Consider the following 17,058-nt stretch of genomic DNA (forward strand, 5'->3'; position numbering starts at 1 on the left):
TATGGCCGGGGAACAGGATGATTCGAGCAGCCTGTGGCAGAATAGAGTTTGTCAGCTCACTGAAGAAGGCCAAGAGGGGTTTGACTTTTGACATTCTGGACAATCGGTGGTTCCACTCCATGGACAAGAGAGGACAAAACAAAGGTTGAACTGTCGTAAAACTGACTGTAGAAGGATTCAGAGGGAGGGTCTGGAGAAGTGGGGCTTTAGTTCTAACAGACAAAGCATATAAAGTGGGTTTACAAATTGAGAACAATGTTCAGGAATTTACAGTGAGATCAATACCATCCCATTGTGGCCAGCCACTGAAAGGAGCGACTGAAAGGCCACTCTGATGCTGTAGTATATATAGATAAAGTTGATGTAACTGGAATGTAGATGCATTGATTTAATCTACCTGTTCATATGAAATTGACTCAAAATCAAAAGTTATAATGTAACTGTAAAACATTGTGCACTATAAACTCAAGTCAAATTCCAGGATCTTTGCCAGCAGAGAGCAGTTTTTGACACCTGTCTCCCCAATCAGACTTAAAATAATCCTCTATTTTCTAAACAAACCATTAGCTTCCCTAATGATCCTGTGCTGCTGTTCTCAGTGACTTCAGCTCCATCAGAGCACAGGGTGTGAAGGTTTCTGTTTAGGTGCTAAAGGGAAGGATTGCACTGATCTAAAGGTGAGTTTTGCGGAGGGCAGGGCCATGCCATTTTCAGCACTCATCTGTTAATCTCTGTTTAGGAGAAGGCCCCAAACAGAATTAGTCACAGATCTCCAGGGTTCAGGAGAGCAGCCCAAAACAAGCAACCAGAGCTGCCTGAGGTTTCTGTTGCCCCTAAAGATAAGGCTTATCGCTCAATTATTAATAATGTTGCATTTGCTCACTAAGGGAACATTTTTAAGGTTATTATTATAAATTGGAAAAGCAATGATTTGTTGAATGTACAAATATGAAGAATACAATTTAAAAAAACTAAACAGAATAACAACCAAAAGAACTGAACATCAGTTAAGTCTTCAAAAAAAAAGTATATGTATGTATTTTCTTTTCAGTAGGCATGTTTAATATGGCTAAATTTGAAAATATGTTATGAAGATTTTTAATATATATTTTTTATATTTAATATTGAATAATGTTATTTACAGATATCTTTATATTGCTGTATATATATTTCTTAATTTTAATATCTCCTCCCATCTCCCAGAATTTATTTCAACTAGGTAAAATTATAAATGTTGTTACATTTGCTCATCAAAAATTAACCTTTTCAAGGCTATTCATTATAAATAGGTAAAAAAAAAGAAAAGAAATAAAGATTTGCTTAATGTACAAATATGATATGAGGATTATGATTCAATAAAATAAACAAAACTGAATTCATATTAAATCAAGTGAACAATAGTAGGTATGTAAATATAGTAGGAAGACTTTATTAATAATATTATTTTAGTAATAATAATAATAATAATAATAATAATATAGAAAGAGAGAGAGTGGGAAGATTATGTTATATTTAAATAATAATATATTAATTATTTGTATGTATATTGTTATTTATATTTATTTCATTACATATTTCTGTAAACACTCCTCTGAGCTCTATTTTCTTGATTTAATTATATCCTGCCGTCTTGTAGAAGGCAATTAATTTGCTACTCTTTTTATTAAAATATCACATTTCTTGTAATCTAATATTTTCATTGTGCTTTATGATCATGATCTTTTCAGTTTTGCCTCCCTAGGCTGTCTGTAAACTCCTTCCCCTCTTTTCCACCTTCTGTTTGTCATTAACTGGCAGTTATAGTTTAGTTGTCCCTTGCTTTGAGTTTTTCGTGCCTTAACATGACTCTCTGGGGTCTCTGGTTGAGTTTCCACTGAAGAGCCTCGTCCATCTTCTGCTGATTCTTCCTCCACCTGTCGAGTTTGGGGAAATTTCTCCTCTTAGTGAAGCTTCTTGAGCATTAAAGAAAAGAGAGATGCTGCACGCTGCTCTCCAAAACAATGAAGTACTCGTTATAAATACTTATATCAGATTCAATCTGAGCCATAAGAAAAATGAAAGCATCACGTGAGTGTTGTGCAACAAAAGATATTAACGATAAACATACAGTGAATGCAAAAGCCTACTAACCAATAAATCATAACCAGTGCATTTTTTTATTTCATCTTCTCTTTTGTAAATTAAAAATATTACTATCATTAAACATGAATCATATATATATATATATATATATATGCATATGTATATATGTATTTTTTTTTTTTTGGAGACCATGTGGTAACTGATGCATTATCAAAATATATATATATATAAAAATGTAATCTTCCATTATGCAACCAGACTGTTTTACAAGAGTGCATATGTGACGGAATCTGTTGAGAGTGTTTTCTTTTTCCGTCATTATGTTCCCAGCTAAACTACCTCTCCATCTTTTCAATCACTTTTCACTGAAGTGATACAAGTGATATTTCTGACAGAAGTGAGGTCAAGTATATCTACCTCCCAAGGCATAATGTCTACCCACATCCTTGTCTCTGAAGGGCTGCGATATGTCGCTGTGTGCAAATGGCTGTACAAACATGAAGGCTGTTTTGATGTTTTTGTGGTGGTTGACATGGGAGGCCATCTCCTTGGGAGGTGAGGGGTCTCCTGCCCTTGAGTGACCTGTGACCCGAGTGAGGCCTGCTGCACTGATACAGGCTGTCAGCCCTAAGGGAAGGGGGAGAGAGGGAATAGCACTCATCTGTAAGCCGCAGTCGCAGGCCTGTCTTTTATCTTTGGTATATTCTTTAGTTGAGAATATGGAAAATGTTCTTAAAGAGAAATAGAAGAATGCATCAACCAGTTAAACCATCAATAAGTTTTCAAATCACAATAGGATTAGACTCTCTTTTGTGTATGCTTCCTGAATTGCATGTTTGATTCCAGAATATTGGCACTTACTATTATGATAACTTCATTTGTGCATGTAGTTGTGTACATTACATTTTAAATAATAGGCTTTAATAAACTGGCTGTATTGCAGGTGCATTTCTGAGGGTAGCAGTTTAAAGTTTATGCCGCTGTGACTGAGAACAAAGAAATGTTGTCATAATGTCAATGCAGACATAAATTTTGGAGGAAAAAGCGCTGCATTTTGAAGTCCCTTTGATGTTTGATGTGCGGTGAAGGTCTGTAAAATGAGAGGGTGGTAAACATCATGTCTGTGCCCCTTTTTCTCGTTTCAGCTGGCATGCACCCTTCCCTAAGGCTTTCAGCACGCGCTATTATACTTGTCTGTCCCCGACACGTGCAGATACAAGAGCCTTGGCTGGACCTCATGCGGAACTCCCAAAAAGAGGATTTAACCTGAACCCTTCAGAAATCAACTGATCCACATATAGCTACACAACGTGCACAGAATGAAAACTCCCGTGAAGACATTTAAGTTCGCGAAAAATTCGATACAGTCTACATGAGGTCTGCAGATAACCAGAAAATACTTGTATAATTTGTATATAATTATATAATATTCTGAATTATATTTATAATATTATTCATAATGGTTGTTATTTGTATCTAATTGTGTAATGGATTAAGGAATGTTCCTACTATCTGAACGCGCAGGTTAGCGTAAAACTGGTAAAGATAAAAGCTGTTTGATTTACTGTTAAGCTATCATATGAAAAACTGTGTTTTAAAAGAAAATATATATATAATGCAATTAAATATATATATATATATATATATATATATATATATATATATATAATTGCAATTTTGAATGTAATGTATGTAATGTAGTTTAATATAAAATATTATAAAAACGGGATTTTACAATAAAATAGTGTTACCTTTTAATTGATGGATAAAATCTATATTTAACAAGCCAGTATTACCATTTTAAGTAAATAAGCTAATAATGAGGTGATATATCTTCTTAAAATGTAGGCCTGCTTTCACAGACAGGGCTTAAAGTATAAAGTATTAACTACTATGTATGAATATGTATATGTATGTCTATTACTATGTATTGTTGATGCTAATAGAGTTGTTTTAGTGCAATGTGTAGTTTTGGTGAACTTTAAATCAGCACGTGGCTTTGAATTATCCACCTGTGTGTTATCATTCATACATTTATGGTAACAAACAAAGTTAAAATATTTCTTTCATTATGTAATTTCATTTAGGCTTCAGATCATAACTACACACAAAAATACACACCCACTGAAATGGCAGCACGTGCATTTGTAACAATATTTATATACTGTGCACTAGTTTTTATTTTTGAGACCCTAAAACTCATCCAGAAGGTTTGATATAATCAAGCGCTGTCGTGTGTAAAATGTGCACGCGCAGTTTGATTGACAGATTAGATGACGCTCACTCTGTATCTCTGATCTATACCCATGCACCTGCTGCATAACCGTTATTTCATGCGCTGTGACCCAGAGTGACGCCTCAGTGGATGCGCTCATTAATGATGCCCATTATCTTGGCAGACATTGCTATGGGTTGTTTATGCATAGAATCTCATTATGAAACAAACAAGCAAGCACATCATATTTTTTATAGAAAACGTTATATTTATTTGTACAAACATGTTTGCACCAGTTATATTTTGAGGTAAATACATAATAGAATAAATCTCTTTATATACAATAAAAATACAATAGCATACGAAATCAACAGGTTGAATAAATAAAACAAAAAAAAAGTGATGGGAAAGCACAGACGAAAGCAGTCGTGAGAGCTAGTTGACTGTACTCTTCTACGGATCAGCCAGACTGGAGAGGTTTCTTCGGGTCAAAATACATAATGCATAAGGCCAGATCTTTGTCTTGTCCATTCAGTCTATTGTCACAGCGTTGAAACTGAAATTTTCACGCTCGTTTTTCTGCTTTATCGCTCTACAAATTGTAATATTGACTTTTCACCTTGGACTGCAAAGGCCAATCTGTCTTGGTTTAAATTATAATTTTCTCTAACAGGCGTTTAATGTCATGCTCCAAAGAATGCGAAAAGTGCAAAGATATCGGGAGAGGCATCAATATCGGTAACAAAACGTACAAAAATAAGAACATTCTCATCTGTGAACTGTCGTTAAGGCAAACAGTGAATACCTAATGTTGGTACCTCTTGGTTCTATAAGAAAGGTAACAGCAAAGTCCTCTGATTTTACACTACATACTTCTGCAGACTCTATACAGACATGAGAATGCTTTAGTCACATTAATAGATGCCATGTACGAAGTTGTGGTAGCTGTAAACTACATCGGTCTGTAAATATCCAAAGTCGTCGATGGCTGCGGGGCTGCCCGGGTCTGAATTGCAGTAAGACGGAGATGAAGACGAGGAGGATGCTCCGGATGGCCAGGAGCAAGAGTCACCTCCGGGGCTGGGAGCATCTTTCATGCAGCTTAGTCCTGGGAGCAGCAGCGCAGGGTCTCTGGGCTTGCTCTGCCGCTGGTCTGCGATCCGGATGGTCTCGGAAAGCGCCCAGATGTAGTTGTGAGCGAAGCGCAGTGTCTCGATTTTGGTCAGCTTCGTTTCGTCGGGGAAGGCAGGCAGCACGCTTCTCAAAGCATCCAGGGCGTCATTGAGGTTGTGCATTCTGTTCCTCTCGCGGTCGTTGGCCTTCATCCGGCGGTTCTTCTTCACCACGTGCACGGTGCCTTCGTTCCTGGCGCGCCCCCTGCGCCTCTTTTTCTGCTGGAGCTCGGCTGGAGACGCAGGTGGCTTGCCGCAGAAGGACGCGGGGGACGCGGAGTGGAGGCTGCTGCGCGAGTCCTCATCATCTGTGTGCGTAAAGGAGTAGTCACAGCTTGAGGTGTCCATGTCGGAGAAGACAGTCTCCATTGTTGAAAACCTGGAGAAATAGCAAAATACAAGTTAGGAATACTTACGCCAAACACAAGCTTAGAAAATCATTCCAAGTTCTCTGCGTGCAGCACTGAGGATGTTTGGTCCTGCAAATACGCACCTTATTAGATGCAACTGGGTGTTTGAGGTCTTGCTGAGTCTTGCAGATAGTTTGTGTTGAAGTTTAAGGCACGCGTCTGTCTTGCTCTTACACCTCAATCAGCTCGTGCGAGCTTGTGAGCTTGGCACACGACTGGCCTCACCTGCCTTATATACCCTGATGAGACAATGGACGTACCCCATCGCTTTGGCATTTTTGTGAAGGATGAATGAATGGTTTGCATCAGGTCTGCCCCGTGCCGCACGACCATCTCATTAGCATAATTTATGCCTGTTGTTTGTTCGCCCTCTGAAGCGTGCCTGTAATCACCGCTGGCCAATCAGAGAGACGGAGAGCTGACCAGCCACGCGAGCGGAGCTGTTGCTATCTGTCCAGCATGCACCAAGACCACTATAACTTAAATCTCTAGGAAATTGAAAAGAATGGACATCACAAAGTGGCCCGAGGCTAGAAGAGTTTTTTTTTTCCTGCACATTTATATATTGTATTTAGTGCGCTAAGCAAATCATAGCGCATTACACTAGGCTACTTTATGAAGATATACACAATTGTTTGGATTGATGCAAGATTATAAATGTGACTTGTTAATAACTTTTCAGCATATTTTCATTCTACACACAAGGTCGGCGTGCTATGTTATTATTAGTAGCCTATATTTCGATGTACAAAAATATTATTATTACAAATTTTTATTTTTTGTAATTTGCAAGATGTTTGGGATTTTAAGTGTATTTTACTGAATGTTACCTTTTCGTTTATGCCATTATTATATGTTAATATACCAACCTATTCGACCTATTCTACAGAATAGAAGAAAGGGCAATAATGTAAAACCGCATGATTACTAAAGTTGATCAGAATTTGCCTCTCTGCACAGAGCATAGTTTCACCCACACAAATAAAACAATGTAAACATTAACTAAACAATATAACATGCAACACAAAATATGCACACAATGTCCAATGTACACAAGAACAGAAATGTAAAATCCAAATGAACTGGCAAAGCGTTCTGTAAAATTAAACGTTCATTCATTTTATTTAAAAAATAAATAAATAAATAAAAAACATATTTTATTGCTTTAATGCACAATTTTTACTTCTACGTTTTTCTTTTCATATTTCACATTAAAAAAATGTATAATACAATATTATTATTTAACATATACGTTAAGCTAAATTCTATTATTTTCCCATTTAAATAAGTTTTTCTAGTGTATTTCCCTTTATTCCACCCTGCCTGCAGCGCGCATCTTGAGTTATAACTCACAAGGTGAAGATGCAGTTCAATCAAACCTCTCCACTGTGTCCAATCCCTTAAGTTTTATTTAAAGACATCTTTATGAGACAGCCATACAATTGTTCATTAATTATTCAATTTATTCAATTGCAAGCAGCTCGCCCCTCTTTGGAAAAAAATGAAGGGACACTATTTAGAAATAGTTTGGGGAGAGACCTGTGGCGCCTTTCTCCGTGCGGTATTATGGCGATAGGGGCACAGTCATTTATAAATAATTACACAATGTTTAGAGTCTTCAGGCATGTATGATATATCAAAGCGATTATAAGGCGAATTGTTCCATTGTGCGCCTCTCCTCTCTTTTCTTTTCAGCTCTATACGGCTTGTCCCCCGTCCAAATTTTGCGCCTCTGAGCTTTTGTCACTCATTTTTCTCGCCCTGCGACACTCCAATAGCATTATTCTTATTCAAATAGTCCCAGCGTGAACAAAAACACCCCGCTTCTGAGGCACGTTTGTGCTTTCGCTGGTGTGAAGTGAAGCACAAGTGGACAAGACGCATAAGTTTAGATGCATAAACTCATATGGCTCATAAAGACGTATAGAGTCATTGGAACGTTTTGATAGGATAAACAATAGACGATACATAAATATTCGTTTTTATTCAGATATATATGTTATATTTAATACATTATATTAGCGTGCTCCTTCTCGTCCTGTTTACGCTTTTATGGCGAATGTATTGGTTTTAAAGCCCCTCTGATGGAGGTCCAGACTGGGGTGATGGGGGAGATCGATTTTACTATTACAACACCAACCTGTCAGTAATAACTTCAAAGAGGGAAAACAGCTTGAATGACTATTTTGCTTCCAGTCAGACTCAGAGCATTAGCGATCTGGTCTGGACCTGGCACTTATTGCTCTTATTAAGTCATAAAAATGTTATTGTTTTACAATGTTACTTAACATTACTTATTTCCACAAAAGTGATGGATGTGTCAGGGTTTTTTTCTCCTTAGAAAGGGGGCGGTGGGGAGGAAGAAGGGCTTCGCGCACAGCTGAGAGATGTTGCCAAGGAGATTTTGACAGGATTAGGCACAAGTGCACGAGACCTGAATGCATTTCAATAGCAGAAACACGTGAGAAAATGAAACAACTGAATTACTTAAAGAGAGTCTAATCTGGACCCCGAAACAATCATGCACACTGCACATTTGAAAAAGAAAGCATCTCAAGCATGTGGTTGAGGGTCTGCTGCGAGTAAACTGAAATATGCGAGCTGAATAGAACTGATATTTCAATGCACAATGCACAAAGGCTTTTGCAACATTAAAAAGAGAACAGCATTAAAACGAAAGCTTTGCATGGCAGGTGTGGAAAGGTGCATTGCTCTTGTTCGACCTGTGGCCTCATACTGCGCTTTTGGATTGGCATGTGACGTGTGAGGCGCAGAACTCTCTTTATTCTCCGGGTGAATAGTCTTTTAATTTATTTTATATCTATTTATGCAATTCGAATTAAAATTCAATTTTGCATTCGGCCCAGCATTAATCCCCGGGTATTAACGCGATTACTGTGCGCAAAAGATCTTTGAGTCAGAAAGTCTGATAGAAGTTTTCACATGGTAATCCCCGGAATAATCCTTTCCCCTGGCGCTGAGGCAGGACCGGGGCCAGAGGACCCTTTCTCCTTCTTCAGAATTCAAGCAGGGCAGAATAGGGCCATTACTTTTCAATGATAATTAATTCCTTACTCCAGTGCTTCAATTGAACGGGCATACCACACCCCAAATAAGAAAATCACCCCCACGGCCTCGAGAAGGCCTTCAGAGACTGAAAATAAATTCTAGGGTTACAGTGTTTAAAGACAGCGGTAACTTTGGCATTCCCTGTTTAACAGTCTTTGAGCTTTAATAAAATCTCCACTTTATCCTTTTTTTTTCATTAATTGCATAAAATTTTGTGTTGCACTAATGTTGCATTCTTTCTTCTTTTCTTTCTTTTCTTTCTTTCTTTCTTTCTTTCTTTCTTTCTTTCTTTCTTTCTTTATAGGCTTACAAGTAAAATTCAACATTTGCCATATTTTGTCTAAAATGATCAAAATAAGTATGTGGTGTTTTATAATATAATTAATTATTTTACATATTTATTCTTTGTATTTTTATGCTATTTGATACTGTATTATTAATTTACAAAAGGAATTCTTGTATTTTTAATCAATAAAAAAAACATTTATTAAACAACAACAACATTAGTATGTTACATTATTTTATATTGTATTAATTTACAAAAGGAATATTTTTTATTTTATTATTTAATATAAATTATTTAAAAATAAATGTTATACATTTAGCATTATTATTATTTTTAGATATGTCCTGAGTCTGAAATGCATTTATGATAACTAAATGAATTTGTTTGGCAAATGTACCTGCAATGCAATTTTTTGTGTGTGTGTGTATATTTACAAGATCTCAGAACAGGTGCTATTATCAAAATGCAATGGAATCTCATTACAAGCTATGTGCATGTACATTTTCGTCTCTCTTTGTGAGTCAGACACATAATGTACCAGTTTGTGAACCTAGTACTATCAATCAGATGTCCAAGTCTAAATACAAACCCTATGGTGGGGCATTCACTTGTCTTTGTGTGTTTGTGCAAGTGCATAATTTACCTCTTACCCTGCATCAGCGCTAACAATTAGAGCTGTGTCTCTAAAGACTTTATATTTGAAAGTAACCAGAGCAACTCTTTGGTAAAATGAGAAGAAGCTTTGCACAAGCTACATCACCATAAAAGAGAGGAAGTATACAGCCATTCCCTGACTAATGATAAGTTCATACAGCTGACCTCAACAGACTTTTCCATGCATTTGACTTTTCTCTTAGTAGACTGACTGTCTTTCTTTTTTGCAACAATAATTATTTATCAATGCATATCCATTTTCTGATGAAAAAGGTGCCATGTGTATTTCTGTTTCTGGATGTAATGCCCCCTGAAACACATTGAGTTGATGGCATCACTTGTAGGTGTTCAAATCAGCCATGTGGTTTTGAGTGCAATAACTTGAATCTCTCGCCAACAATGGAGTAATTGAGAAGGGAAAGAAGTCTGAGCTTGACTTGACAAAGCTGCAAAAACTCCTTCTTTCACTCTAATGAAGCTGTTGTCTGAAGATTCTGTGTGGGGTTGGGAGGGTGGTGGTGGACGTGATTTGTCATACAATCTGAATCTTTAGGAGGGCTGGAGAAAGACCTCCTCTCCATATGTCTGCTTATTTTGCATCTGAAAGCTACCTTTGGCGAGAGCAGGGGGAGAGGGGGAAGGAAAGTAGCATGCTGAAGCTCAGGAACAGGGCTTTCTGAGAGCACTCAGAATATATCCTTTGTATAAATCATTCTCAGAAAAAAAGGAAAAGAAAACATTTATGTGGGAGCTATGCATTATGTATTTGTTTCGTTTGAAGGGGGAATTTCTGTTGCAGAAAATGATTAAATTAATTCATTATAATAATATATCTGCTATATTTATTTATGCATTTGTTTTCTTTGAAAGCCGAATTTACTATACATTTAAAATTTGTGACGTATTTATAAAAGTAATAATTGCAATTTAAAAATTATATGTTTCATAAAGTAATATATTTCATGTATGTGTTTTTTAATTTATTTATCTGGTTTCCTTTAAAAGCAGACTTATGTGTTGCAGAAAGTGATTAAATTAATTAATTATAATAATACATTAAAATAATGCATTTTATTCATTTATTGTTTATGCATATGCATTTGTTTCAGAAATAATTATATATTTAGAAAAGTTAAAATTTTACATATTTCATACAATTATTTATTTATTTAGTTCTTATTTTGTTTCCTTTGAAAGCAGAGTTTACTTATGTGTATTTGATAACAATATATTTTATAAAATAATATATTTTGTTCGTTTATTATTTATGCATATGTAGCTATTTGGTTCTTTCAAAAGCAGAATTAACTTGTTTTGCAGAAACTGATGAAATACAAGTGAAATAAATATAAAAAATATATAATATGCCAAATTACATTTAATAGCCAAAAATGCCTTAAATGTCAATGGAGAGACTGCCAGCACTGCAGCATTTCGCTGTTACTTTAAGCAACCTAGAGAAAATAGCATTTCTAATGCTACAACTCACAGCACAGTTGTTATATTAATTTGCACTGGAATGATAATGGATACTCTGTCAATAGAGCTTCATGGAAAACAGGTGCAATATCCCATCCCATGCAGACCTCTTTCTGATTTAGTTTTTCAGCATGGCCTTGTGCTTTTATATACCACTAATATGTGATATTTAAGTACTCTTTCACAGAGCTTGGCCAGAATGACTTTATATCCATCCAATATTTTCTGTGCAGTATGTTTGGATTTGCACTTCAAAGCACCAATTTGAAACTGATGAATTGCTATATGAGTTGATCTATAGGAATGGCACAATTCCACAGAAATAGAAGGAGGGACTATAAAGGCTTTGATTAAACGAAGGCACCATATCCACAGCATGAAGGCCATGAACTTGTGACTGTGAGGACATCGGCAACCCTTTTATAATATCAAGGTTAATGCAATGAGTGCCAGCTCCCTGCGAGAATGTGGCATGGAAAAAATGAAGAAGTCCCCAAGGACCATCTTTGATTTGGCCTATATGCGTGATGCAAACCCCTTCCAGCATGCTCAGATATTTGTGGACATCTGCCCATGCTCATCAACATGCATGGCTTTAGTCCTCAGCTATCTGACCTAGCACTCCACTGCATTTGCTTTAATTTGCTTGTGAAAAGAAGCTTTTAAAACGTGCTGTTAAAGCTAAACAGCAACACAACTGGAAGGTTTCAGAGATGACTCGATGTATTTATTAAAGTAATAATTACTATTATGTATTATAATACTATATTTATTCTAATTATAGGCCTATATTGTATGCTTGTTTTTTTATTTAGTTTTCTTAATGTCAGTCTTTTTAGTTTTGTTCTTAGCAAACCTACTCCAAAGAAGTCAAACATTAGTATTTCTTAATTTCATAAGGATTCTATAGCCTGAAATGGCAAAATGAATAACATGAAAAGCCAGAAATTAGTTGCTTGACATAATTTTCGCACTAGGAGAGAATTAACTCAAGCTTATGGGTAATTTATTTTAACATCTTTGGATTCAACAGCATTGTAACTGCGCTCCGTGTCTTTAAAGCAAGCATTCATATTTAAAAGCAGACACTAAAATGCTTGTCCCGAGTAGCTTCAAAGATCCTACAAAGGCCGCGCATTGCGTAACTTCGGAATTGCAGTGACCTCTTGTGGTCATATCTTGTCTTGTATTTTGCGTAAGTTTTGCAATTGATTGAGTAAAAATCTAGTGAGAACAACACAATTACTGCTTACTTGTGGAATTCAGTTATCATAAGATTATATTAGAATGATTATAATGTTTAATGTTTAAAAAAAAACATATTCTATAGGCAGCAAAAGTCAATATGTTTTGTAAAATGTAGGCTACTGCATATTCCAGTTATCTTTTTTAGTAGTACTATCGTGCAAAAAAAATTATATATTATATAAATACATAAATTGTTTTGCTGTGAGACCTAACAAATATGATACCAAAAATAAATGACACATAAAACTAATCTAGCATGAATAGTATCTAATTGTAAACACATTAAACTCCTCATAAAAAAAAATTCTGGCCTTTTACACCTCATAGGTGTAAACTATCTAGTAATGTGTGTGTGTCTAACTGATTTTAATTAACAAAACCATAATATTAATTTGTGCCCTATGTAGTGTGAACCCTCTTGTTGTGTGATATTAATAAAAATATATACGTACAATGGCGCAATGTAGAATTAAATAAAACATATGGACTGATAGATTTGAATATTTATTAAAGCTGTAAGTAGGCTAACATCATTTTGAACCCTTTAGCATGACATTTAAATAATCTTATTTGAATAATATTTATTGCTACATAATTCGGGGGTTTTAAAATGTGTTTTAAATTTGAAATAGCCAAAATACATATTTAACAATAAATAAATAAATAAAATAATATATAGTTGTTTTATAAAATAAATAGCTCAAGAAATGTCTGCTTGACTCGAGGTTGGACATTTTTTATGCGAACTATATTGTGGAAAATATGTTCTAGGATATTGCATGACTTTTAATTTGGAAAGTCTCCCGGTAATACTCTTGTAGCTGCTTTCGCGGTTTTGAGTGGCGGCTCGTGATCACGGAAAAACCAACACTTGCTGCTTTTTAAATTTAAAATCAATACTTTTGGAAGACCAAAACTCCTAAGAGATGTTTTATCACGTAAGTTCGTAACTCTCTCGGTTTTACGTGTAAAATGTAGATCAGTAATAAGTATTTCATATATTCGGCAAGTGTATTCATCGATGCTGTTTGTTCTCTGGATGTGATACAGCTAACGTTAGCTAACATAGTCAAATATTTTCATTTTAGATTGATGTATATTATGCTTATTTGTCTCATTTTATAAAAAGTTAAAAAACGGTCAATTTAATTGCTAATGGAGGATGATTCTAGAAGTATTATGTGGCTTGTTGTCACGGTAGTTATGAATGTCCCTATATTTGTTGTTGTTTTCTCAATAATAACCCATCACAATAGATCTCTTTGGAGCATGAGATTCTCCTCCATCCACGATACTTTGGACCGAATCTTCTGAACACAGTCAAACAGAAGCTGTTCACTGAGGTGGAGGGAACATGTACTGGGAAGTAAGTCCTACAGAAAGATAGAGATTGAGTTTTTTCACTGAATATTATGAAATGTTTATCTCTAACGTCTGTCTTTTGTTCCACAGGTATGGCTTTGTTATTGCAGTGACCACAATCGATAATATTGGGGCCGGTGTTATCCAGCCTGGCAGAGGTTTTGTGTTGTATCCCGTCAAATACAAAGCCATCGTGTTTCGTCCCTTCAAGGGAGAAGTTGTGGATGCTGTCGTCACACAGGTTAACAAAGTACGGCTTTTTTATCTTCTGTTAGTTATTATCATTCTAAGTTCATGGAGACAGATCACAACATTCAAGAGCCCTTGTATGAAGAAATTACTTGCTCAATGATTGATAATTTATATAATTTTTCAGACCTATATACAATGTTTTTCTCTCTTTTTTTCCCCCCAGGTTGGACTCTTTACAGAAATTGGCCCCATGTCTTGTTTCATTTCTCGTCATGTAGGTTCTCTGTGAATATATATATATATATATATATATATATATATATTTATATGTTTGTGTGTGTGTGTGTATACATTTATATATATACATATATATTATGTGCGTATATGTATATATGTATATATATATATTGTATACTGAATATATATATATATATATATATATATATACTGTATATATATATATATATATATATATATACTGTATATATATATATATATATATATATATATATATATACTGTATATATATATATATATATATATATATATACTGTATATATATACTGTATATAATTGTGTAAATCATAGTCATTGACTCTTGTAGTTGTCATTTATCTGTGTTTCTGTAATATCTAGTCAATCCCCTCCGAGATGGAGTTCGACCCAAACTCAAATCCTCCGTGCTATAAGACAGTCGATGAGGTAAGACTCAATAAATCACTTTAGGATTTGTTTTATTGAAGGGAATTCTTTGCAAATCCTCATCAGCAGAAATATACAGAACGTTTCATTTTGCTCGCTTCAACAGGACATTGTGATCCAACAAGATGATGAAATTCGACTGAAGATTGTGGGAACTCGAGTGGATAAGAATGATATTGTAAATCCCTGTCATTTTTTTGAATGAATATGCTGAATATTTCTATTTGTATACAAATATATATTTGTAAGGTTCTTAAGTATTCAATTTGTTTCTTTTTATTAGTTTGCCATTGGATCTCTCATGGATGACTACCTGGGTATGTATTTCGAATAATAAAATCAAACATCTGCCATAGCTTTGACATTTATTTTAAATTTTTATTCTAACCATTTTTCATGTAATTATTGAAATAACAAAAATATATAAAAAACGGATTTATTTCAATAACTTTTTTTATTGTTTGTCTAATTTCTTTGTGCCGTCCAACTATCCAAGAGTTTTATTCTTATTCTTCTAGGTCTTGTGAGCTGATTCTTATACCAAGAATATGGGAAATATGAAATGCTGTGGTGATGCTAAATAGTTTGTATATACTGTAATTATATACTGTAATGTCTTTTTTCTTTCTCTTGTTTTGTCATTTTTATGCCCATGTTAGTATATCCAGAGTTTTTCCATGGTAACAGTTGAATTGTGAAACAGCATAAAGTCACATTGAAACAAACTGTAGCTCATGTAGACATAAGGTCATTTGGGAGCATGAAATCATTTGCTTACGAGTGGATGGATACTGTAGTGAATGGGTGCCGTCAGAATGAGAGTCCAAACAGCTGATAAAATGACACGTTTTACATTTTTATATTTCCCCCCTAAATTTCAACATTTTATTGATCAAAATAGTGACACCCCACCCCCCACATATAATCCTTGCCTATATACCATTTTTAACATAACAAAACAAACAAACAAAAAACTTTTACAGGAGGTAGACAAGGATTTAATAAAGATCTTAATATCTTCTTGAAAGAGAAAAATGTAGGGTAACTTTAATAATCTTGCATGAAATATTTTTTCAGCAAAATAATGAGGTTGCAAAGAAAGTAAACATTTTCATATTGCTTCTCAAAAGTGAAAAATCCAAACAAATCATCTTTAAAGTAAAGACCAAAGTCATTATGTATGGAGAATACAATGAACTGGCAAATGTCTTGGCAAAGTTTTCTTGCGTGATCTCAATGCCAGAAAAAGATGTTGGTTGTGTGTCACAGAAAGTACGGTTCACATTTATACTTCATTTGAATTTTTGACACAAAGGATTTAACAGTATAGTACCAATAAAGAAATGTAAAAGAAATCTCTTTAACATTATTTACCAATAAAAAGCACAAACTTTTCAAGAAATTATTGAATATTACAATCATTTTTAACAAAGGGATAGTTCACCCAAAAATCAAAATTATGTCATTAATAACTCACCCTCATGTCGTTCCAAACCCGTGAGACCTCCGTTCATCTTCGGGACACGGTTTAAGATATTTTAGATTTAGTCCGAGAGCTCTCAGTCCCTCCATTGAAACTGTGTGAACAGTATACTGTCCATGTCCAGAAAGGTAAGAAAAACATCATCAAAGTAGTCCATGTGACATCAGAGGGTCAGAATATTTTGAAGCATCAAAAATACATTTTGGTCCAAAAATAGCAAAAACTACGACTTTATTCAGCATTGTCTTCTCTTCCATGTCTGTTGTGAGCTACCCCTTTAAGTTCACATACACAAGAAAGAAGAACAATTTTAATCTTTAAAACATAATTTACTAGAAGAAAGAGAAAAATAACCAATTTAAAAAAGTAGTAGTAATAAATAAACAATTAAGCAATGATTTAAATTACCTTTTTCCTTAGGACCAAATCTAGGACTACTTTGGGGGAACTATACAAGAAAAAAATAACATAAAAAATCATCCATGAAATCTAACAGTATATCATTATTTTTATTAATAATTTGACGTTAGAGACTATTTCAAAGATTCCATTTCTAATAAAAAAAAAAAAAATATATATATATATATATATATATATTGTTTATGAGTGTAATATTTTCCTTGCAAAATGTAAAAGTTAACGATATACTCAGTCATTTTGCTCAGTCATCAAGTGCAAATGACATAAAGAGAGCATGTAATTAA

General features: G+C 34.6%; 2 protein-coding genes across 2 annotated transcripts; one reads left to right on the forward strand and one right to left on the reverse strand.

Annotated features, from left to right (window-relative positions):
• Positions 1–4,549: 4,549 nt before the first annotated feature.
• On the reverse strand, positions 4,550–6,134 carry LOC132114193 (neurogenin-1-like). Its single transcript, XM_059522311.1, has 2 exons — positions 5,963–6,134; positions 4,550–5,848 (listed from the first exon to the last, which is right to left on the reverse strand). The coding sequence occupies exon 2, from the start codon at positions 5,836–5,838 to the stop codon at positions 5,212–5,214; it is 627 nt and encodes a 208-aa protein (XP_059378294.1). The 5' UTR covers positions 5,839–5,848; positions 5,963–6,134; the 3' UTR covers positions 4,550–5,211.
• A 7,264-nt stretch (positions 6,135–13,398) lies between these two features.
• Positions 13,399–15,493, forward strand: LOC132114194 (DNA-directed RNA polymerase II subunit RPB7). Its single transcript, XM_059522312.1, has 8 exons — positions 13,399–13,553; positions 13,872–13,981; positions 14,068–14,227; positions 14,393–14,443; positions 14,806–14,871; positions 14,978–15,049; positions 15,155–15,188; positions 15,390–15,493. Exons 1-8 carry the CDS (start codon positions 13,542–13,544, stop codon positions 15,401–15,403), a joined length of 519 nt encoding a protein of 172 aa, XP_059378295.1. The 5' UTR covers positions 13,399–13,541; the 3' UTR covers positions 15,404–15,493.
• The last annotated feature ends 1,565 nt before the right edge of the window (positions 15,494–17,058 follow it).

Source organism: Carassius carassius, chromosome 33 (genome assembly GCF_963082965.1).
Source record: "Carassius carassius chromosome 33, fCarCar2.1, whole genome shotgun sequence".
Lineage (NCBI taxonomy): Eukaryota > Metazoa > Chordata > Actinopteri > Cypriniformes > Cyprinidae > Carassius > Carassius carassius.